The 24,234-nt window shown below is 51.3% G+C and overlaps 1 protein-coding gene across 1 annotated transcript; it reads left to right on the top strand.

The window, feature by feature from the left end:
* Positions 1 to 783: 783 nt before the first annotated feature.
* Kash5 (KASH domain containing 5) lies at positions 784 to 22,416 on the top strand. Its single transcript, XM_058586041.1, has 19 exons — positions 784 to 913; positions 3,937 to 4,041; positions 4,491 to 4,677; positions 5,131 to 5,195; positions 6,285 to 6,351; positions 6,613 to 6,774; positions 7,342 to 7,459; positions 7,776 to 7,826; positions 13,292 to 13,369; positions 13,660 to 13,716; positions 14,003 to 14,062; positions 14,809 to 14,873; positions 15,035 to 15,122; positions 15,579 to 15,701; positions 18,650 to 18,708; positions 20,277 to 20,322; positions 21,704 to 21,768; positions 21,854 to 21,961; positions 22,063 to 22,416. The coding sequence occupies exons 1-19, from the start codon at positions 871 to 873 to the stop codon at positions 22,205 to 22,207; spliced, it is 1,692 nt and encodes a 563-aa protein (XP_058442024.1). The 5' UTR covers positions 784 to 870; the 3' UTR covers positions 22,208 to 22,416.
* Positions 22,417 to 24,234: the final 1,818 nt, after the last annotated feature.

The raw sequence follows: 24,234 nt of genomic DNA, 5'->3' as shown, positions 1-24,234 counted from the left end.
TCAAAGGCTAGGAGCAGGAGAGAGACAGGGTCAAACTGTTATGAAAGGACAGTGGTCCAAATACAGGATAAAATTGCAAGAATGTCAGCTGCTGGGGCCATCTGGGAGCCAGACACAGCACCTCATTCAGCCAGAGGAGCAGAGACAGGAAGGCAAGAAGGGTGTCCCAGGCAAAGACCAGAGATGGGAACAGCCAGTCCAGTTTGAGGAGTAGTATATGGTTCCGAGTTGCTAGAAAATCAAGTGATTTGGGAAGTTGAAACAACTGCCCAGGCCATGCAGGGCCTTTGTTGCCACATCCAACCAGGCAATATCCCCAGAGCGCTGGGAAGCTATGGAAGGACACTGAGCAGGGAAGAGAGCAGGTCTCTTCTGGGACCCCATGGAGCTAGACTCGGCCCTATGGACAAGCCCAGGGAGAGGACATTGCAGGCCCGAGGCAGGGGTGTGGGAAAGAAGAGTCATTGCAAAAAAAGGATGGGGCTAGGGACTTGACAAGCTGGGGGAAGAGGGAAGGCCACATTATCTTCCTAGGGGGAGTAGTGGCTCCCACCCACTAGCGCCCCCACTTTGATCTCTGCTTACCCACTCCTCAGGCCCCCTTTGCCAGCCCACACTTCCAATCCATAAAACAGGTCGGAGCGGGAGCTGTCAGGTTGAGGCGGGGGTGGAAACAGGTTCTGAGAGCCCAGAGGGCCTGGGGCACAAGTGGGCGGGTAGATCCCCACCTAAGGGCGATAATCTGAGAAAACCATTCCCCTGCTTGTCCTTCCAGGAGCTCTCTGGACAGCTGGTCCCTTTCCCATCCCTTACAGTGATGGAGGGAGGCTGGTAGCTTCAATAGCAGCTGTGGAGCATCAGGAGTGGCCGATGGACCTGCCAGAGGGCCGGGCTGGTGGCCCCGCTGCAGAAAGTAGGTGTTTGGGCCTTTGTTTGCCTTGGAGGAGGGAGAGAGAGCTGGGGGTGAATGGGCATCAGGCTGTGACTTGGACTCTTGGGAGACATGGCTTGAGTCGCTGAGCAGGCTGGGCAGGAAGAAGCGGTGGTGAATTAAATGCCTACTTTGTACACGCCCTCCTATCTCACCTGCTCTGGGAAGGTTGAGCTGTGCAAGAGCAGAGATCTTTGCATATACTGTGCCAGTCACCAGGAGCACCCTTCCCCAGTTGCCCACATACTCACCCCTCCTCCAACTCAGGTTGATGCTGGGATGGCACCTCTTACTCTAGGTAAAGCAGCTACTCTGTCACTCTTTTCCCTTCCCTGCTTCCCTTATCTTCAGAGCACTGGCATCTGTTTGTCACCTGTTTAGTCTCTGTTTCTTCCCTAAAGCATGAGCTCCACAAGGCAGCGTCTATTTTATTCATTTTGGTATTCCCAGTCCCTAGAGAGTGCTAGCTCACAGAAGTATCATGCCAGTAACATGTGATTTTTAGTTACATTAAAAGGAAAGGAAACAAGGGAAATGAATGGTAATAATAGATATTATTTAACCTTATATATTCAAACTAGTATCTTTTCTGCTTGTAACCAGTATTAATATGTACTGAGGTATTAAGTCTTCAGATCTAATGTATACTTTATACTAACAAAACTTCTCAATTCACACTCCACCCAGTTCAAGTGCTGAAGAGCCACATGTAGCAAGTGGCTGCCCTATCAATGGCATTGCCCTAGAGTAATGCCTGAAGCATAGTAGGAACTCAGTTACTGTTGCCAAGCGAATGGATGGATGCAGATGTGTGGGTGTGATAGCCTGCTTGGAAGGAAGCTTCTGGGTCACCCTCTCCGCTAACCAGGAGAGCTCAGTCTGACAGGAGAAGCAGCTGCCTTCTTAGAGGCTCTCAGGCATCACAGAGCACAACCTTCAGCTTTTTTTCAAGGCCCCAGGACTGGACTCTGGCCCCAGGAGGCTTTCCAGATAGGAGAATCAGAGGCAGACACTAGGATGGGGGAACCCGAGCACAGGCTGATGGCCTAGTGACCACAAGCTAAACTTCGCCCACACCAGCAGAGGGCGTGCGGCCTCCAGGAACCATGAGCAAGGGCTGAGCCTCTGGGAGGCTCTGGAAGGAAAATGAGGGACACACCCAGAGATGGAGATGGAGAAAGCAGGTCCGGGAGGAAACAGAGATACAACAGAAGAAGTAAAGAGATGACTTAGGGAACAGAGTCACCAAGACATGGGAAGAGAAGTACAGAGATGGAGAGACAGAAAATAAAGTAGGGGCAAGGGACATGGAGACAAAGAGGGGGAACACTGGTAATAGAGATTGGGGGAAAAATGGAGCGAAAACTAGAGAAGAGGCAAGGACAAAGAGACACTGAGGACGGAAATAAAGGAGAGAGAATAGAACAGAAATAGTGACATATTCCTTCAATGCCCTGCAGATGTGCTGGTCCTCAGAGACAGTATGATCTACCCAGCTTGGCTTTTCTTGGGCAGGAGATTTGGGCAGGCGAACTCACTGGGCCAGAGTCCTTATCTATAACATGGGGCGGACACTAAGGAAGAAACCAGACTGTAGTTAAAACCTTGCCTCCCCCAGCCCTGGGTCCCCCGTTTTCCTTTCCAAGGGCTGAACCCAGAAGAATAGGTTCAACCAGAGGGCATCAAATTTTTCCCACAACAAAGAAAAGTTAAGAGGGATGAGAAAGATGACTCCTGTTTTGGTCAGGTGACCTTGGGCAAATTTCTAAGTACTTGGTGCCTCAATCCCTCATCTGTAAAGCAGGGCTAACATAGCAGCCTCCCCTGGTTCATGTGAAGCCCTCAGAAGAGGCCTGACACCTACTAAATGCTCAATAGATGTTCAGTTCTATTTTTGAGTCTCTATCACATGCCAGGACCTCTGCCAGGCAGGGCCTTTCAAGATTTTGCTTCACTTTTTCTCTTGGAGGGAGGTAATATCACCCCCCTTTTTCCAGAAAAAGCAACTGAGGCTTAGAGGGACCCTTGCCCCATTCAAACCTGAGCCCAGGTTACCCAACCCTGCAACCTGTGCTCAGTGAGCTGCTGACTCCAGGTGTCCAAGGCCAAGGCAGGACCTGAAAAGTTACTTCCAGCCCTGAGAGAGACGTTGAGCCAATCCAGTGGTGCCTGGAGAAGAGAATCTCCTCATGTTGCGGAGCATATTTTGAGTTCCTGCTGTGTGAAGTCATGGTGAATACAGTAGTAGGCAAACAGACCCTGGGAAACAGACATCCATATGTTCTTCACATACACAGATCTAGCCCTCCTAGCCCTGGGAAAGGGGGTTGCTCTACCATCCCCCACTTTACCATTGTGGAGACTGAGGCTGCAAAAGGAGAAGCCTCTTGTCCAGAGACACACAGCCAGGCTCTGACCCCAGGTTGGTCAGACACCTGATGCGGGTCCTAACCGTTCTGTCACTGCCCACCTTGCTGGAATTGTCCCACCCCTCCACATCTCAGAACCGTGTTATTGCCACCCTTGCCTGGGGATGCCAGGTGGAGAGAGACTTGGTCCCTGGGGCAGACTGGGAGACCGGAGATGCAGCAGGCAGGATCGATGCAGGCTGCCCGCGCTTTATTGGATTGTTCCTGGCTCCTGGGCCCCCTTCGCACTCTGCTCCTCCCAGACTCCTCTCTTTGTCCTCCCGCCTCTTCCTCTGAGCTCAGCTTGGGAGGGTGGAGAAGAGAGGAGGCTAGGGTGATCTCAGAGCTTGTTATCTGGGCTCCTGACACATGGGATACACAGAATTTCTGGCCTGAAAGAGAAGACACACATGGCAGGGATGGGGAGAGTTATTCAAAGACCCTCATGTTGCCTCCCCACCCAAAGCTACCAGCCCCAGTCCCAGGCAGCTCCCAGTGAACTCCCTCCCCTCTGTGGAGCCCAGGGACCTAGGACCTGGTGTCACCCTCTTTCCTTTGGTCCTCTGACTGGTGGGTTGGGCCCTCTTGTCTCCTCAGTGTACCTCTGGGAGCAGCCTGAGGAGGTGAGCCCAGGACCATTGCTCAGCTTAGAGGAGCAGATACTCAACTCCACGTTTGAAGCTTGTGACCCTCAGAGGACAGGTGGGAGGGGCAGGTTGGGGGTTTGGGGAGCAGAGGGAGAGGATGGGGGTCTGGGAACTGAAGCCATAGAGAGAGGACTGGGCTACAGCTTCTTGGAGCAAATGGGTGACTCCATGAATAAAGGAATGGCGGCCTTTCAGAATGAGAACTGGGGCCCTTGACAGAAGAGGGGTGGGACTTCTGGTGTCTAGTGGGGAAGGAGGCAGCCACAATGCCTGGAGAGGCACACAGTACTGCCCTTGACTTGATCCTCTTTGGCCCACTCTGTGAGGTGGGGTGACTGGGTTTCATTTCCAGGTGGAAAATTTGACAGAGAGGAAGGGACTTGCCCAAGGTGTCTCCACCAAGCTATGGGACAGGATGCCACAAACCTAGCCAGTGACATCCTGTTCCCAAGTCACTGCCTGGCCTCTCCCACCCAATCTCTGTCATGGTATGCTCTGTCCCAGGCACCGTGGCTGTGACCCACGTGCTGGCGTACCTGGAGGCTGTGACAGGCCAGGGCCCCCAGGATTCTCGCCTCCAAACATTGGCCCAAAGCCTGGACCCCAAAGGGGAGGGCCCTGGGGCCACTGTGGACTTGGACACCTTCCTGGTTGTCATGCGGAACTGGATTGCTGCCTGTCAGCTGCGTGGGTGAGTCCCTGCATGGCCAACCCCCTCCTCTGAGAAGTCCTAAAAGCCAACCTCATACCTGGTTTTGCAGCTCGCATCTGCAGACCCGGGGACCTACTGTGGTTGGAATAAGACTGAGGAAGAGAAAAAGCAAAGAGATGGGGTGGGGGGCCTGAGGACAAAACGCCGGGATAAAGAGGCACGGGGGAGGGGACAGAAATAAACAGGGGCTGAAGATATGGGGAGTGCTTTGGGGGGCTGACAGAGGTCCCCCATCCCTTCACCAAACCCAGTCCCTGCCCCTCCTGCTCTTCCATCTGGCCCTGGGTAGTCACCATCTGGCCTCACCTTCCTTCCCACAGTGCCTCTCTCACCTGACCTGTCCCCTCCTCCCACCCACAATCCCCCTGCAGTGACAGGTCAGGATTGTGGGTTGGCTGCAGGGGGGCCCTAAGCCTCATCCCTTTGATACAGGGGATTAGAGCTTGGAGAGGAGACCGCCTTGGAGGGAGCCCTGACCTCCCAGCAACTGCCATCTGGTGAGATTGCTATATATAGAATGAAGCAGGCAGGTCCAGGGTCAGCCAGTGGGGGGACTTCCCATGGGGCAGAGCAAGAGATAAGGTACAACCAAGCAAGGACCTTTGTTCCAGCCTGGAGCTGTGAGTTTGGCTTTCTAGGTGTCTCTGTGACTGCCCCCTGCCCACCATCCTCACTTTAACTTTTGGTTTTTTTTCCCTCCCCCTTGGGGATTATTTCTAACCCCTCTCCCCAAACTAGCCCTATTACAGAGGCCTACAAGGCCCTGCCTACTTCCTCTTCACACTCTTGTGGCCGAAGGCCCTCTTGCCTTGGGAAGCCAGGGAATGCCCCAGGCCCACCTCCCGGCTCCCCACCAGCTCACAAGCCTGCAGGCCTTTCCCTCCTAGCCGGTCCTGCTCACCTAGTGAGCCCCCTTCCTTGTTGTTGGTTGGTTGGTTTGCTCACCATCCTGTGCCCAGGATCTCACAGCTAGGTGGCTGTCTGCTAAAAAGCGGCCATGTGATATTTCTCTCTCTCACACACACACACAAAAAAAATGCAGTTTTCTTGATATTATCTCAGACCTCCTTCATCAGCCTTGGAGCCATGGAAAGACTATGAGCTGAGGAGAGACAGGTGAACTCTGGGCCAGTAGGGGAAGGACAGGAGGGGGAGACCAGAGGCCAGGAGGTTAGGGAGGACACGGGGCAGGGGGCAGCAGGGGACAAGAGAGTAGGAGTGGAGCAGAGAATCAGGATACAGGGATGGACCTGGGTTCAGGTTGAGGAGGAGGGGGGAGCCAGGTAAGCTCAGGGGCTCTTGGGTGGCATGGGAACTGGGAAGAGGAACAGGTTTGGGGAAGTTGATGTACTGCCCAGTGTTGGGCATAAGGAATAGGAAAGTGGGGCTATTCAGAAGATCCAGTCTGAGCTCAGAGTAGATGAGCAGAAGTTCTTCATGATGGGGGTAACTAAAGCCCTGGGAGCCCAAGAGATCACCCAGAGTGAAGGGAGCAGCGGAGGAGCAGTCAGAGGAAGGGCGAGCCCAGAGCCCTGGGGCACACTGACATTTAAGGTGGAGTCCAGTACCCTCTTGTCTCCCTCCAGGATTCCCAGAAGCTGAGGAGCCAGCCAACCTGGAGAGCTTTGGAGGCGAAGACACCAGACCCGAGATGTACCTATCCTCAGAACCCTCCCTGCTTCTCCCACCCCAGCCCTGTTTTCTCCTGCCTGCCCAGGTCGGGGTAGGGATTGGGGTCCTCTGGGTCATGGGCGAGGCACACAGGCCTGTTGATAGCTTAGAAAGAGCAGAGGAGTCTCACTCCTGTTTCTGTTTCAACAGAAGAGCCCTGTCTCCCCACCACCAGAACCTCTACTGACCTGGGAAAGGAGGCAGGGACTCTGGCAGTGACCACAGCCCCTTTGCTACCGCCAGGCCTGCCACAGCTGACCTTCTGAGCAGCCTGGAGGACCTGGAACTCAGTAACCGGCGTCTGGCTGGGGAGAATGCCAAACTACAGCGCAGTGTGGAGACAGCCGAGGAGGGGTCAGCGCGCCTCACGGAGGAGATCTTGGCCCTGCGCAGGCAGCTTCGCAGGTGGCTGTGCCCCTACTCTGCCTCCGTCTTCCCGCAACCCCAGCCTCTCTCTCTGCTCTCCTGCTTAGTGACTTTGACTCTGCACCTGTCCATTTCTTCTTCCCCCTCTGTCTGTATCTTTCTCCCTTGTTTCTCTCTGAGTCATGTCTCCCGACCTGTCTGTTCTACCTGCCTGTCTTTCCCTCTGGGTTCAGACTTCTCTCTTTATTCCTCTCCAGCTCTCTTTGACTCTCCATATCTTTGTTTTTTTCCTTTCTCTGTGTTCCTCGTGCCTCATGTCTGTCACAGTCCCAGTGTTTTAGTCTCCTACTCTCTGTAGATCTCTGTCCCACCTCCTCAGTCTTTTAGGTTGAAATTGGATCTCTGTCCCACCCTTATCTCTTGGTCTCTGTCCTTTCTTCTTTCTGGGTCTTTGTCCTGCCCTCTCTATCTCTGCCTCTCCACCTCTAGGTCTCTGTACTCCCCACTCCAGCCTGAGATTTCTCTGTGGCTGCTGTCTGAGTGGATCTATCTCTGCATTTCTGCCTTCCTCTCTTCTTGTGGCTCCTCTGCCCCTGCACTGCTCAGTACCCAGCAGGCTCTGCAGTTTGCCAAGGCAGTGGATGAGGAGCTGGAAGACCTGAAGTCTCTGGCCAAAAGCCTGGAAGAGAAGAATCGCAGCCTTCTGGCCCAGGCCCGGCAGACGGTGGGTGCTGGCCCTGGCAGACAAAAGATGCCCTGCCTCTTCTTTCCTTCCTGGAGTGAGAGCAACAGAGCCTACCAGTGAAGTGGGAAGGGGCGAGGTCACCTGGTTTCCTCTTTCACTCCAGGTCTTACAGTTCCCAGACTTTCTCAGGCCTGCCTACCACCATTCTCCTGATAATGGCGACATTTGGAGCCATTCTCCCAGCCCTGTGCTTCAATGACCCCAGGCCCTGATGTGTTCCCTGGGTGGGAAAAGGGTACTATGAGAGCAAGGAGACTGGAACTGAAGCCTTCCTCCTCTCTCTGGGGTTGGTCAGGAAAAAGAGCAGCAGTACCTGGTGGCGGAGGTGGAGACTCTGCAGGAGGAGGTAAGCTGAGGCCCGTATCACCCCTTCTTCCCCAGTCCTCAAGGGCTTCCTAGCTCTAACCCTGCCTCCTGTAACACCCCAGCAGCCTAAGTTCAAACTAAAGCCTGCAGAGGGAGACCTCAGCATCCCAATGATTTGTGAATATCCCTGAGATCATTGATGACAAGAGCTTGGAGCACAGGGCCAGTGCCTGGGTTCACAGTAAAGCCACATACATAATAAGCATGTGCCATTCCCTCCCCTCTTGTCATCTCACTGTCTTTGTCTGTACAATGAGCAAAACAGTGGCATCTCCCTTGGGTTGTGTGAGATTTAAACCAGAACATAACTTGGAAAGTTTCAGACACAAGGTAGGACACACAGGAAATGCTCCCTAAGAGTTAGTATGTATTAGCATTTTTTATGGTAAAAAGAACAGATTTTGCCAGGTATGGTGGTGTGCATACCTGTAATCCCAGCTACTCAGAAAGCTAACACAAGAGGTTCACAAGTTCAAGGCCAGCCAGGGCAACTTAGCAAGATCCTGTCTCAAAATAAAATGTAAAAGGCTGGGGATTTTGCTCAGTGGTAGAGCTCTGAGTCCTGGGTTCCATCCCCAATAATATGAGAGAAAAAAGAAGAACATAGACTTTGAAAGGTTTTGAAGTGAGTCTTGAATGTAGACCCCATCTCTACCAATGATACAAGAGGCAGACTTTCAGTGTGTGGCTTTTCCTTTCCAAGCTTTAGTTTTTTGTTTTTGCTGTACTAGGAATGGAACCCAGGGCCTTATGCAAGCTAGGCAAACTCTTTCCCATTGAGCTACACCCCCAAGCCTTAGTTTTATTCTCCAAGACCAAAGAGGAGGATTACCTGTTCAGTAGGGTGGTTGAAAAGATTAAATTTTGCCCATTGCCTACCATATCATATGAAGTTCAGTCTAATTCTAGCTCCATTTCATCTGAAACAGGAAACATCATCTTAGTTCATTGTGGGTCTGTCTAGTTCTCTTAGGATGAAACGCATGCGTCAATTGGTGAAACTCATCACTACTGCCTCCACTCCCCTGACCAAGGTAGCATCTAAGTTGCAGGCGATCCACACAGGGTCTCCAGGAAGCAGAAGGTCCTCAATGTCTGTTCCCTCTGCTGTTCACAAGATCAGTGATCTTCATTCCATCTGTTTCTCGGCCTTTGTCACCACTACATCCATGGGGAGGCCTACATGGCCTTCAGATCTCTGGACTTAACGGTCCTAGCTGCAACTCCTGGCAGGATCCTTATCAGGGCTGGGTCTCTCACTTGGCCATTTCTGAACTCTTTCAGGGCCACAGAGAAGGTTTGGCCACTTCTCTGTGAAAGCCCACAGGGATTTCATTGGGGCCTCTCCTTCCATTCCCGACACAGCCATCTCTACTCTATCATTCCTACTCCTTCATGATTCTAAGACTGAGCTGAGAAGGGGACACAGGGCCTCTCAGATCTCCAGACTCTCCAACGGTTCTGTGGTCTACTGCATACGTCCTGTTTGCTCCTCACAGGTAGCTCAGGGCTTAGGGATGATGGCTCAGGGCTTAGGAATGGTTCTGGCCCATTTTCAGTCTACTGCTATGTGTTCTCACTCTCCTGCACCCTGTTGCAGCTCTAAGGATCTCTGCCTGGTCTGAGCACATCATGTATTTCCCCCAAATCTCTTTGTCCAACATCTGGTTTATGACTTTCACACAGAAATCCAAATTTTTTCTGCTCTTCTGTGGCTTTTCCTTGAAAAATCTCCCCGCTGGAGCAGTGAGATCCCACAGCAGGATGGCTGCTGCAGTGTGAGGCACGAGTATAGACAGGATATGATGAGTTCTTGCAGAACATTTTTTTAAGAATGAGGAAAAAGTTTTCCCTGGAAGAACCTCCTTCCTCACAGCTCATTGGCATCCAACAATTATAGCCAACAGCTCCCTGATATAATATGGCCACCGATGGGTTCATGATATTCCAAGGAAGAGAATATCAAGGAAATTGCAACTTCAATTTGAAGGACGTGCATTTCCTTCACCAAACCCATGGCTGGGCATGGTGGCACACACCAGGTACTTGGGGGGCTGAGGCATGAGGATCACAAGTTTGAGGCCAGCTGGGACAATTTAGTGAGATCCTATCTCAAAATAAAGGGGCTGGGAATGCAGCTCAGTGGTGGAGTATTTGCTTAGTGTGTGTGATGCCCTGGGTTCAGTCCCCTGTATGAGGCTGGGGTGGGGGTGGCTCTTAAGGAGGTGGTCTCTAGGTTGGTTTGGTGACTCACTGGGCTTTTTTGTCTGCTTATGGCTTCATTAACACAAATGACTACAAGAGCTCCCAGCCTCTTGTTCTCATTCAAAGCAGGACCAGGAGGTACCAAAAAATACCCCTCTGATGGCTTTTTCCTTCATCAAAAGAAAAAGCTTCTCCAGAAGCCCCTTGCCCCATGCCTCACTCCTCACCCCCAGCACACTTCTCCTATCTCACCAGCTAGAACTGGATCACAGGGAGGGTCAGAAAATCCTCAGCCTCTTACTAGGCTGAGAGGCAAACAAGAAAGGATAAGAATGACTGCTACGTTTGATAACCAGCCATATCCCCCAGATCTGCCAAGATTTCCTTCTTCTTCATCCTCAAGTATGAGGCTGGCACTCTTCTTGCCAGAGTGAATCCTTGATAAAAGCAAAAGGAACAAGAAGGGTGAATGGCAGCCAGTGGTCTCTAACCCCCCCACCCCCACATCTCCCACCCCCACCTTAAGGCCCACTGCCAGATCAAGTGCCTTGAGCAGTGCTGGGGACATCCTAGGCGCTCGATAAACTAGAGCTATTCTTGGTTCCTTCCCCTCGCCCACAGCTGCCTAGCGAGCATCTATAGATTGAGTTCTCAAGTTACAGAGGATAATGCTGGAGTAACAAGACACTCAGAGCTCTGAAGCTCTGGGCAGCCTTCCTTTGGAGGACCCACAGAGCCAGCTTAGTTTACTGCAGAAAGAGGCAGGAGCAGATGAGTAACCAGGCTCCCTGCAGAGTGGCTCAGGATCTGGCCTGCAAATCCCCAACCAGGTGGACAGATGTTGACACAGCACTCCTGGCCTGTCCTTCCTCAGTCCTTCACTTGGCAGCCCAGGCCTGCTGAGACAGAGCGAGGGCGGCTGATGGAGGACTTGGAGCCTGGCTGGCTGGAGAGAGAGGAACTTGCCTGTGTCCCCTGGGGCACCAGGAGTGCTTTGGGTGAAAGGGAGTTCTGGAATGCCTCTGTGCCGCCTGATATGCATCTCCTGGTGACCACATCATCTCAGGGAAACTTGTGAGGCTGATGGTGCCTAAAGACTTAAGACTGGAACTTGAGTCTGGTGTGGGCTGCCCTCTCCTGGCCTTGGTTTCTTCCCAGATAACTCCCTTTGCCCCTGAGGACAATCCAAGCACTGCTGCCTCAGGAGGCCTCTGGCTCTGTTCCCACTTTCAGGCCCTGGGCCTCTTCAGAACCCCTGGTTCATTAGCATCATCTACTCTGAACTCCTTATGGCCAAGGTGAAACTGATTCTCTCTGTGCCCTGTTCTCCCTCAGAGATGCATCTGACTCAGAGGATTTAGAATCACACAGACTGAGGTTTGAGTCCATTTTTCCTCCACGTAACCTTGGCCAAGTTTCAGTGACTCTACCTCCCATGTCTTCCATAAAAGAAGGAATAGTTAGGACAGTCAGACATGGCATTTCTCCTGAAGGGTATAGTATGAGGTGTACAGCACCACCTGTGACGTCTTCTTATGAAAGCACAGAACAAGAGTGTGAAAAACCCCAACTCGGTGTTGCACACCTGTAACCCCAGAGGCTCTGGAGAGTGAGGCAAGAGGATCTCAAATTCAATGCCAGCCTCAGCAACTTAGTGAGACCCTGTCTCTAAATAAAAAATAGCTGGGATGTGGCTCAGTGGTTAAGTGCCCCTGAGTTCAATCCCTGGTACCAAAAAAAGTCTGGACAGAGTCCTGAGTATACCGACCTGCTTAAAGGAAATAATAACAGGGGTATTTGGTGAGTATCACCATAGAGAGCAAGAATGATATTGGCCAAATGCAAATGTACCAACTCTACAGGGCACATGACCTGGTTTCTTCCACAGATGAAGGACCTATAAAGTACCAGGGAGAGATTATTGTTACATTAAAAGAAATGAAATGTTTCAGTCGATGGTAGGCCTTGTTTGGATCCTCATTCAAACCAACCATTAAAGACATTTGGGAGACAACCAAAATGAAAACAGCGAACACTGAGTATGAGATGATACTATAAATCACTGCTAATTTGGGAGAGGGTAATAATGGCATTGTGATTTTACTAAAGGAAATAAGTCCTCAAGTAGGAGATAAATGCCGGACTGGCTATGGTAAAATAATATGATGCCTGGGGTTTGCTTTACATCTAGTTTAAACTCTAAAGAAAAGGAATAAAACTGGGAAAATGAATATAATAATTGGAACTGGATGATAGATAATATGGATAATGGTGCTTTGTTACACCATTCTTGTGTGTGTTTAAAAAATTGTGCCAGGCTGAGTGCAGTGGCACATGCCCGTAATCCCAGTGTCTTGGGAGGCTGAGACAGGAGGATGCCCGAGTTCAAAGCCAGACTCTGCAATGGTGAGGCACTAAGCAACTCAGTGAGACCCTGTCTCTAAATAAAATACAAAATAGGGCTGGGGATGTGGTCCAGTGCCCCTGAGTTCAATCCCCGGTCACCCCCCCAAAAAAAATTGTGCCAGGCACAGTAGCACATACCTGTAACCCTACATACTCGGGAGGCTGAAGCAGCCGGATCTCACTCAAGTTCAAGACAAGCCTGGGCAACTGTCTCAGAATTTTTTAAAAAATTGTAAAAGGTCTGGGGATATAATTCAGTGATAGAGCACTTATGTAGCAAGTAAGTGCAAGGCCCTAGATTCAACTCCCACCAAAAAAAAATATAGTACAAAGTTAAAAGTTTATATAATATATAAATACCTGGTAAATATTATTTAATAGATAGGTAAATGTTAACATTTATCCAATATGTGGCACATGCCAGGCGCATATAACACTATTCTAAATGATTTGTTCCCACTAACGTTCATCAACATGTGTTGGCGTGAATTACTACCTGGGACAAGTTGCTCAATCCTTCTGTGCCCAAGTTGCCTTTATCTTTAAAACAGAGGATAATTAGTACATTAACATATGCAAAGTGCTAAGTGTTAGAAATGTTTTATTAACCCATTTAACCCTCACAGCAATCCCATGAAGTAAGTCCTGTTTATCTCTCTTTTTATTGATGGGAAGCCACACACAGAGAAGATATAGCTGAGGTCTCACTAGGATGGCTGAAGGAATTAATTAGGGACTAAACTTATATAAAGTGCTTAGGATGTACATTGAGTATTCATCAGATGTCAGCTGTTAGTGTCATGAATGTGTCTGGTGGGCTCTTCCTTCCTCCAGAATGGGAAGCTACTGGCTGAGCGGGATGGAGTGAGGAGGAGGAGTGAGGAGCTGGCCACAGAGAAGGATGCTTTGAAGGTGCAGCCCCTCCCTGGTGCCCGGGAACTTCCCACCCTCCCTGGGGCCATTTTCACCACCACCAGTTAGAGCCACTGAGACCTGCTCAGAGCGGGGGTCTTCCATCAAGATCAAGCTCTCAGGCTCCCAGGGCCACCCAGACAGCTGGGCTGAAATTCCCTGCAGTGCAGCTGATGCTCAGGAATTGGGCATTTGAGGAAAGAGCCCTGGGAGAGTGGGGCAGGCCAGAGGAGGGAAGGCCAAGGGGAACCAGGGAGGCCAGAGAGATGGACAGGCTCCTTCCTTGGCAGCGGCAGCTCTATGAATATGAACGCCTCATTTGCCAACGAGACGCCATCCTGTCTGAGGTGAGGGGGCTGGGGAGGGAAATGGACTTGCCTTCCACGTACACCTGCTGTTCTCTGCCCCTAGTCTGGCAAGAAAAGTCCACCTGGATCTGATTCCTGGATACCCAAACCAGAGGGGTCGGAGGGTTTCCCCAGGTCATAAGTGTGACTCCACAGGATCTAGAAGCTCTTTTCCCCAGTGTTCTACTTGGGCCCTAGCTCTACCCCCTGAACCCCAGCTTGACCCCAATGCCAGCAGCCCTGGTCTGGGGAGCACCCAAACTCAGTCAGCTTTGGGCTTTCCCAGCGTACTCGCCACACGGAGAGCTTGGCCAAGACTTTGGAGGAGTACAGAATGACCACGCAGGTAGCCACTGCCTTCTGTCCACCTTGGCTCTCTTTACCTCCATCATTTCTGAAATTTTGCTGCCTCTCCTTCCCGTGCCTCTTTCTGTCTTCATGGATCTTTTTTCAAGTCTGCACATCTGGTTTCTTTCATCCGTGCTGCATGACTGTGGCTCTCTTCTCTTTCCATCTCTTTTTCTTTGCACTTTTTCTCTTTTCCTTCCTCCTTCACTCTGTATCTCTCGGTTTCATTCTCTGTGGTGTCTTCCCCAGCATCTCCCCCATTTCTGTGTCTCTGCTTGGGCCCGCTGGAGTTCTTGTCTCTGATGCTGGGTCAAGGCTACCAGTCTCTCTGGGCAACTCTGGTCTCTGGTCTCACACCCTGTGTTTCTCTCTTGAGTCTTTCACCATCTGTGTCTCCCACTTTTCCATGTCTCTGCTTCTGCTTTCCTTCTCTTAAATTTCCTGGCTGTTTTACGTTCTTGGTTCCTCTTGCTTTCTGCCTCTCTCTGATTTTTTTTTTTTTTCTTTTAATGGTGCTGGGTATTGGACCCAGGGCCTTGTGCATGCAAGGCAAGCACTCTACCAACTGAGCTACATCCCCAGCCCTTCTCTGAATTCTTGTTTCTCTCTGCTTTCTTTCCCCTGGTCCTTTGGTGGTATTTGTCTGGGGAAGTGAAGGGGACGTAGAAGAGGAGCCCAGTGTGTGTTGGGGCGGGTGGATCAAAGTGGTGAGATAGGTATCACCATGTTCCACCTCCCTCACAGGAACTGAGACTGGAAATCTCACACCTGGAGGAACAGCTGAATCAGACCAGTGAGGGACCAGAAGAGTGAGTGGCATGTTGGAAGTGGGAGGAGGCAGGAAGGAACCCAAAGGCAGGGACACCCTGGCCTCCAGCTGAAGATGGGCAGGGCAGGGACCCCAGGCAGGCTTACTGACAGTTGCAGGCAGGCCAGGAGATAGCCTTCCTGTGCCTGTCTGTGTGGCCAGGTTACTGGAAGAGGCCCAGGCAAGAAGAGCAGGCTGGACGACACTGGTGCCCACATCACTGGGCTTGGAGATTGAGGCCATTTGTCAGGTGAGCCTAGTACCCTTGAAATATCCTGAGGGCCACCAAGACAGAAACTCCAAATGTCTCCCCACTTGACTCTCACACTTGGCCCAGCCCAGGGCTTCAGAACCCTGGGCGATTGGCTGCCAAAGAGACTCCCAATCCTCTCTAACTCTCTCTGTGTCTCAGATCCCAGCCCCAGAGCCATTGCCAGTGCCAGGCCCAACCTGACCCAGCACTGACCATCTCTATCCTGTCTGCCCCCCATGGCCATCTATTCCTTAACTATCTCTAACCTAGTCCCCAGCACCAAACCTTTTCCTATTCTTCCTTCCATGCCCTCCCAACCTCAGCTCCATACCAGGCCTTTTCCACCTCCCATTCTATTCCCAGCCCCACACTAAGCCCATCTGCAGCTCCATCTCTAACCTTATCTTGTGCCTTAGTGTGACCCTCTCTGACTCTGAAACAACTTCCTCACAGAAACAGGAAATGGCAGGTTCTGATCTCTCCAGTCCTCTGTGTGGAGTATGGCAGTGGGAGGAGGTCATCAATGAGCCCCAGGAGGAAACTGAATTTTCATCTGAAATCCTAGCTGGGGCACAGGTGAGCAGGGACGGGTATCTGAGACCACAAGAGTCTAGGAACTGGAAAAGGGGAGAACAACTCCATGGGCCACTCACTTTGGCTCCTCCTTTTACTTGTTTCCCATTCAATGAACAAATGTTGTTTATTGAGGATCTGCTGTATGCTGGACATCCAGCTACAAGCCAAACATGACCCCATCCCTGCCCTCCAGGGATTGCCTGCTGTCATGGGAGACACCAGTGAACAAAGTGAACAGACGACTGGGCTGTGGCTTTTGGTGTTTTCTTTTTTCAGAAAACACTGTCAGGAATCACCTTACTTAATTCTGTAGGAAGATAAGTAAGTTGTATATCCTGTGACCATAAGGATACATTAAGCATTTGTGTTTTTTTTTTTTTTTTTTCCAGTACTGGGGATCAAAACCAGGGTTTTGCACATGTGGGCAAGTGCTACCATGGAACTACCTTCTCAGCCCTTTTTCTTTGTTTTGAGGGGGGGTGGGGGCGGCGGGGGGGGGGGGGGGTCTCACTCAGTTGCTTACGCTGACCTTGAACTTGAGATTCTTCAGCCTCAGCTTCCAGAGTAGCTGGAATTACAGGTGTGTCCATCATGCCCAGCAAGCATTTATGTTTTGAAGAGGAGACACTTTTTTTTTTTTTAATTTTGACACAGAATCTGGCTAATTTGCTTAGGGACTCGATAAATTGCAGAGGCTGGCTTTGGACTTCTGATCCTCCTGCCTCAGCCTCCTGAGCTGCTGGGATTACAGGTGTGAGCCACCATGCCCAGCCAGGAGGCATTTTTAAGAAAAGCTTAGCAAGCTCACTGTTAGATCTTGACCTCAGAAATAATCATTGTCTTCTAACCCCCATAATTATCTGAACAATATTTCAATATCATTTGAAAGAACTGAGTTAAGTTTTCCTCAGTGTCCACAACCTAAAAAGGGGGTGTTAATCAATTCATGACAAAATAATTTTTTTTATTAAAATATTCAGTGAACTTGAGTATAGCTCAGTGATAAAGCACTTGCCTAACACACATGAGACCCTGGGTTTGATCCCCATCCAGCATTGCAAATGAAAAAAAAAATATTCCCAGCTCTATAAAAAATACTGAATTTTCTTGCTGGGCACAGTGGCGCACACCTGTAATTCCAGCAGCTCAGGAGGCTGAGGCAGGAAAATTGTGAGTTCAAAGCCAGCCTCAGCAACAGCAAGACGCTGAGCAACTCAGTGAGACCCTGTCCCTAAATAAAATACAAAATAAGGCTGGGGATGTGGTTCAGTGGTCCAGTGCCCTGAGTTAAATCCCCCCCCCACAAAAAAATTGTATTTTCTTAAAAACTATACCACTTCAAACCTTCTCACTATCCTTAAGGAGAAATTTGTTCCTCTGGTCACTTTTTCACTGGGTTGAGAGGCCTGTCATCTCTCTTTACACCAGTGCTTTTCACTTAGCTCTCTTGCACCTCTGTGAGGTGGGCATTCTCAGACCTCATCCTAGAATTCATGAGAAAATGAGGCTCGGAGAAAGATCACAGGTCCAGTCTTAGCCTCCTGGGGCAGAGCCACAGCCCTCAAAGGAAATGAAGGTTAGACTGGGCTTCTGGTTTGAGCTCTCAGGTGCTCCTGAGTGAGAGGCCTGAGAGGGGGAAGGCTGATCCAGGCCTTAGGGTGCCACTGGGCTGGGCCAGGACACACAGCTGGGTCACTCAGGTCCAGGCCCTTCTATGCTGAAGGCCTAATAGAGCATGCAGATGGGCCACTCCAGTGCAGGACAGTGGCGCTCAGAGAAGGAGTGTCTGGGAGATGGGGATGGGGGTCAAAGGGAAACTGACATGAGAACTTATTTTGAGAAAAGATGCTAAGTTGTTCAAGGAATGAGGCCTTCCTGGGAACAGCCTGTGCAAGACCTTGGGGTGTAAGACCAGTACTAACTTGGGAGTACAGGGTAGCTGGCGGGGAGTTCAAGGGATGAGGCTGGGAAGTTAATGAAAGGAACCTGACCAAGCTACAAGATTAGACTTTTTTCCATAAAATCACAAAATAGCTGTGAGCAAGGAGGTACTGGATCAGCTCTGAGCATAGAAAGAACCGTCTGGAACCAACCAGAGGCAGTAAGGCCAGGGAGGAGGCTGGGGCAAGGAGGATGGAGCCTGTGTCAGGGCAGGATCCTAGAGATGGAGAAAAAGGGACAGAGAGGGTAAAGGGACAGGGCTGGGGACAGATGGGCTACAAAGAGAGGGTGATGATGAGAAAAGAGAAGGAAAGACACTGAGCTTATCTTGTGACCGTGAAGTGACATCTTGAGGGACAACAGGGCTATCAGAGGCAGTTGGGTACACAAGGCCAGAGGCAATGTATTTAGAAAACAGTGTCAAGTTGGCAGTTGAGGTCATAGGCAACAATGAGATGTCTGTGGAGAAAACAGAGGTCCCTGGGTCCTGAGGGAGAGCAGATGGGGCCACCCAAGACTGGGAACCAGGGAGGAGAAGGGGGTTGGGAACTCTGACCTCCTTGTGGACCCAGGTGAGAATGAGAGATTTTGGAGGTGTCCCAGGGATTTAGAGGACCTGGTTTACTGGGTCCTACAGCAAAAGGAGCCTTAGCAGAATCAATAACAATGGCATTTTTGGTTTCTGCCCCTGGAGAGATAACAGAGTCATCTCTAAGTAGTGGGGAAGAAGAGGAGAGCTTAGAAGACAGTGGTCAGTTCATGGTCAGGTTGCAGCCAGGAGAGCCATTATATATGGGGTCTGGGACTGGAGAGAGTGGGCATGGCATGGGATGGGTGTGATTGACCCTCAGGGATGAGCATCTGAGTGAGAAGAGTCAGGGGAGAGCTGGCCTTTTTTGTTGTTTGTGGTGCTGGGGATTGAACCCAGGGCCTTGGGCATGCAAGGTAAGCACTCTACCAACTGAGCTATGTCCCTGGCCCTAGAGCTGACTCTTTTGTTTGCACAGAGCAACCCCGAGGGAGAGACAGCACATCTTGAAGAAGGAACAAAGGCGCCATTGCTGCGGTAAGAAGCTTGTTCCCTATTGAGCCTTCCCTCTGCCTCTGGGCGATGTCCCATCCATGGATGTTCACAGTGGGGACATGCCCCTCCGCTCACTCAGTCATGTCTTTGCTAAGGGGACCCTGAGGCCTGTGGACTAGAAGATGAGTCAGTCCTCCGTGCTTCTGGGTCTTGGAAAGACAGACCCTGACCCAGACAGTTCCAGAAGATTCGCACCTGACTCTGCCAGCAGGGAGGCTTCTTGAGGACGTGATGCTTGAGTGGGCCCTGGAGGACTGGATCAGTCAGTCCTGGAGACATTTAGACAGGAAGACACAATTGTCAGACAGATCGGACAGCTCGGTGTCTCAGTCATTCTCTCCCTGAACACACCTTTCATGAGGCCTCCAGGGAACCCAGATCAGGCCCTTGGAGAGTTCCCAGTGAATTGTGAGATCATGTGGGGTTCTGGTGAGTTTCTGGCTGTATTTCTGAATTCCAGCCCTGCAAGTCCAGGCCTCTGAGCATGAAGAAAGCACTAGATGTCTGAACCTACCCTGGAGCCTCTGGTTTCTTGTGGTGCCTCCTCTTGCCCCTCCCCTCTTTCAGGCTCCCGCTGCAGCAACTAATGAGGCTGCCTGCCATGGCCTCTAATTGGACTTGTCTGGGAAGAGCTGAGATTGGGCGGGCTAGGGGCTCTGGAGCTGTGACCTCCACCTGCGTCATCAGGAATAGAGAGAAGAAGGGGCTGAGCATTGGGGCGGGGGCGGGGGTGCTGATGCCATCTGCATTTCCGGAGTCGGGGAGCTGTGTGACCACAGATTGGGAAGCTGGGAGTGAGGGGGTAGTAAATACTGTGGCCTCAAAGGTAGCCAGGGTTGAGGGTTTGACTCCAAGAGGGGATGGAGATGAAACTGCCTGGGTCTCAGTAGATCAGAGCTCCATCTGACTGGAGCAGGGCTGGGCCTACAAGCTTAGGTCCTGTATTGGGTAGGAGTTGAGGAAACAGCTACAACCCTGAGAATGCTGGTGGTAATGGTGCTGCAGGGCTGGATCCCAGTCCTCAGTGAAGGTGTGGACATCTGTGGAGCAAGGTCTCTGGAGCAATCAGCCTGGGCAGCTTGAGACCTGAGTCCCCAAAGAAGCATTGCAGGGACTCAGGTACCTGTGACCCAAGAAGGAGCAGAGGCAGGGAGCTTATACAACCTAAGAGAAATTACCTGGAGTGGGGCAGAGTTCAAATAGTTGGATTCTAGGGACAGGGAGATCTAAGCTGGAGTCCCAGTCCTCAGAGACCCAGGAATTCTGAGGCCTCCTTTGGAAATGGCACAAGCCACTGGGAATCAAGAGGACATCTGCATGTGCCCTGGGTCTGAGAGAGCCAAGCTTTAATTCCTGGCTGGGAGATAAAGGGAAAGTAGCAGCTGAGAAAGTGAATCCGAGCAAAGAGGCCCCCTTACCCTTGGGGGGGACACAGAAGATTTGATGAAAATTCCCCTTCAGGGCACCCCCAGGGCCATCCATGGGCACTCTATGTGAAGACCCACAGGCACATGGGGAGGGTGTTTACAGTGACTTTGTTGTCAACTCAGGTTGTCCAGAAGAGAGGAAGAGGAAGAAGCGGAGAGCTTGGTCACGGTAGGCAGTCCCAGCCCCACTCCCAGCCCCCAGAGGCTGACTTATCAGCTTCTCCTCGGCCCCACCCCACACCCCCATTCCTCAGGAGCACAGAGAAAAATCATTTGGTCAAGAGATAACAAGGTCCTCACTGTAGCTAATGAGAGCAGATGGTGAGGTAGCGGGGAGACCAGGAGCCCAGTGGGCGGCCAGAATGTTCCCAGGAGATCCCCCAACCACACGCAGAGGGCTGTAGCCACCACACCATGGCCTCACAGACGTGGCTACACCCCCATATTACATAATGCATACGTACATGCACCCACACACTGAGTGCCCCCCTCTCCAGCCAGCCTCAGAACTCCCTTCGGGGTGCAGCACCCTGTGGTGAAGGAGCCCCACACTCTGGCTCCTTCGCTCCTCACAGTGTAGGGCAAGGTGGAGGCACAAGCCTGACTCAGGCAAAGGAAGGGAAAGAAATGGTGAAAAGAGAGAAGGCAGTCACAGTCCAGACTGAGGAATCCAGAGCTGGACTGGAGTTTGCTTGGTCAAATGTCTGGCCGTGTCCGGATACTTGGGACTCCAGGGTTCAAACTGGCCACAATGGTTGCCCTTGAGGAAGCTTAGCTCTGAGCAGCCCTGTCCCAAAATCCACCTTCTCCATGCCTCCCCAGAGGCAGGCCCCACCCCAGCATCCCCACAGCTAACACGGCAATGACCTCACCCAGCTCTCGGGGTTAAGGGCCACATGGTAAAAGGCCCCGCTCCATGCCTGGCCCAGTAGCCAGTAGTAGTGAGGATAGCAATTGGAATTAGTATTCTGTTTTTATTGGTTTATTTCTGTCATTGTCATCATCTATGGAGCAAAGGGGTTGGGGGCGGGAAGGCCAGATCTATAGAGAGGAGTTTCTTCCAGGGAGACGAGGGGGATAAGGTAGCAAAGTGGGCTGGACCTGGCCCTTGGAGGAGTCTTTTGGGGCTTTACTCCTAAAGCACCTGCTGATTCTGGCATCAGCAAGAAGACTGTCCCAATCAAGGAGTGTCCATGCTGTTATTGGCCCAACAGAGGCAGGGGCACCTGTGGAGGCCTTCTGCCCTCAGGGGCCTTAGAAATTTCCAAAATCAGATGGGGAGATTGAGAAGATAATATTGAACCGCTCCCACAGTTATCGATTGAGCGCTCTCTGGACCAGTCTCTGTTCTGAGCCCCGCCCCCTCTTTTACTTGCATTCACTCATTTAGTCTCCATGGTAAGCCTGTGATGTGGGGGCTGTCATCGTCCCTGACCAGCAGGAGGGGAAAGCAAAGCATGGAGAGGCATGGTACTTGCCAAGTGGGCCGACCCGGGGCCTCTCCCACTCAAGGACCCAGTGCCTCAGCCTTGTCTCCTTTATCCTCCCAGACTGATACCCCGATCCCTCTGGGAGACCCTCACCCTGAAAACATCCCAGGAAGCCCTCCTGAAAGGTAATGGGACCCATGGTGACAGGAAAGGAACTTGGGGGACAAACAAAAAGCTCAGCAGTGATTCCCTTCCCTTTTGTTTCCCCAGCAGCTCTGTTGAGTCAGAGTTCCAGCAAGCCCTGGTGCCTGTGGTGAAAGAGCTGGTCCCAGTCAGGAGGCCCTGGGGCCAATGCTGCCTGCACCCCCAGCGACTCAGGTGTGCCCTCGAGGCATTTCCAGAAGCGGGGAGATGGTCAGACATTGCAGAGACCATGGCTCCAATAGGACCCACTCTAAGCCCTTTCTTCTTCCCACCAGGGTCACTCAGCACCCGCTGGTCCCAGCCCCGATCCTGGGCCTGCTGCTACTGCTGCTGCTGCTCTCAGTCCTGCTGCTGGGCCAGTCCCAGCCCCCTACCTGGCCCCACCTGCAGCTCTGCTACCTGCAGCCCCCACCAGTGTAAGGCAGGGCTGATCCTGCTTTCCTTCCCCAGGGAGCAATGTCTAGTTCCATTGCTCCCTCAGGGAGCTTTCTCCTGTTCCCTTCATTGTTATGCCACTGTTATTTGGGATCACCCAGAGCTAGTACATAGGGATCCACATCCCATCTTGAGTTTTTATGTGAAGTCTCCTGGTTTTCTACTGTTGGTGACTCTGTTTCTTAATAATAGCAAAACACACCCAGCAATGGCTTCAGTACTAAAAATTATTTCCTCACCAAACAAGTCTGGAGGAAGGCAAGCAGCCACGGGCTCACAGCTGAGTCACAGCAGCCCCAGAGATCAGGGTCTCTGGAACTCTCTTGGCCCTTCCCTCATGCTCAGAAGATGGCAGTTGTTGTAGCTTCCTACATCACATCTGCAGGGCGAAGGAGAAGTGTCCTTGCTTTTCATAACAGAGAGCCACTGCCTCTCTAGAGTTACCCACAGTCTTGTGTTGAAGTCTCATTAGCCAGCCGTTTGTCAGGACCATCCCTCGCTGCAAGGCAGGCTGGGAGACCTGGGACTCTGAGCACCTTTCCTGGGGCTGGACATGTTGCTGCCCAAACTCCCATCTGTTAGCAAGGGTACATATGGGGAAAGCAGATAAATACCTGCCACAGCAACTCATTCAAATTATTGAAAAACACTGCATGGCATGGACCATAAAACAGGCTTAGTGGTCACCTATAGACCTCTAGTTTGTAACCTCTGAGGTTCTAGCCCCAAGCATTGCCAGGCAGCCTTGAAGGGGCTCCTGGACACTTCCCTGATCCCTCTTTCCTTCTTGCACTGTCCTAACATCAGAGTCTTAACTCTGTCCTGTCAACACCCCATGGGTAGGAGCCTGGGTTGGCCAAGTCCTAACTGCATCCTAGGTCAATAATGGGCAATCTTCTGTCTCCTACAAAACCTGTCACCCTTGTTGATATTTACCATCTTCATTGCTTTGATACATTATAATGCTACAAGCCTCTTTCCACCCTAACAACTTTAGTACATGGACTGAGTACTGGACACACAGTAGGTGACAGTAATATATTTTGGGAGGAACAGGGGAATATATGGAGACTAATAACCTCCTCCCCCCCAAAATATATCACGGGACACCTACTCTGTGTCCAGCACACAGTCTTGGTACTGAAGTTATACAGGGAATTCTTCCCAGATAACTGACATTCTTTAGTCTTGAAAGATAGGTTCTGACTGGTTACAGTGATCAGGGGAGGGTGTCACTGGTAGAGGTAACAGTCTGTGTAAAGAATAGGTGGTAGAAGAGAGACCAGTGTGTGTGGAAAGAGGCAGGCAGCATCCGTTTGCTGGGATTTAGTTTATTTATTTTTAATTTTTGGTACTGGGGATTAAAAAAAAAAAGATTTGCAGCCAGGGAAGGATTTGTAGCTGCTACAGTGTAGTGGAAAATAAAGAAGTGGGCAAGAACCCATGAAGGGCTTTGAACCTAACGTGAACTTCATTTCCAAGTGCCTGTGAAAGGGCATTGAGCAAGGGAAGGCAGAACCCACTCGGGAGAACTACCTGCCAGGGTCTGGAGAGGGGATGAATGAAGGAAGGGGTATGGCTGCAGGCAGGGAGGTGGGAGGAGTTGAGCTGTGGTCCACTTAGGAGAGAATGAGGCCTGAGCTGGGCTGGGCAGGTGGATGAAGAGGCAGGGAAGAGCAGAGAGAGGCAGGGCAGGAGGCATGGGGCTGGAAACTGACAGGCTGTGAAGGAGGGTGAAGAGAGAAGGATCAAGGACAGCACCCAGGGTCTGGTCCAGGCCTGGTGGACAGTTGGGTCATTCCTAAGACAGGGAAAGCCTTTGAGGAGTAGTGGGTTTGGGGAAAGACCTCATTTGGTGCCTGGACCCTTGAGCCCTCAGTCCTGAGCTCCTGGTCTGGAGGAGGAGTCCAAATGTGATAGTAATCAAATCTGGGGATGGCTGAGTTTTCCTGGGAATGGAGTAGAGAGGGAAAGAGTTCCAGGTACTATTTTGTGAAAAGGCCTTTATTGCT

The sequence above is a fragment of the Marmota monax genome, unplaced genomic scaffold, assembly GCF_021218885.2.
Source record: "Marmota monax isolate L192 unplaced genomic scaffold, Marmota_monax_Labrador192_F-V1.1 WCK01_AAM20220418_F8-fsc00160, whole genome shotgun sequence".
Classification (NCBI taxonomy): domain Eukaryota; kingdom Metazoa; phylum Chordata; class Mammalia; order Rodentia; family Sciuridae; genus Marmota; species Marmota monax.
This window is presented reverse-complemented; position numbering and strand designations above follow the sequence as displayed.

Excerpts from the sequence above, each read along its gene's own strand:
- Kash5 (XM_058586041.1), top strand. The coding sequence starts at position 871 with ATGGACCTGCCAGAGGGCCGGGCTGGTGGCCCCGCTGCAGAAA. Across the intron at positions 914-3,936 it reads TGGTGGCCCCGCTGCAGAAA|TGTACCTCTGGGAGCAGCCT; the intron begins GTAGGTGTTTGG and ends TTGTCTCCTCAG. Across the intron at positions 20,323-21,703 it reads AAGCGGAGAGCTTGGTCACG|ACTGATACCCCGATCCCTCT; the intron begins GTAGGCAGTCCC and ends TTATCCTCCCAG.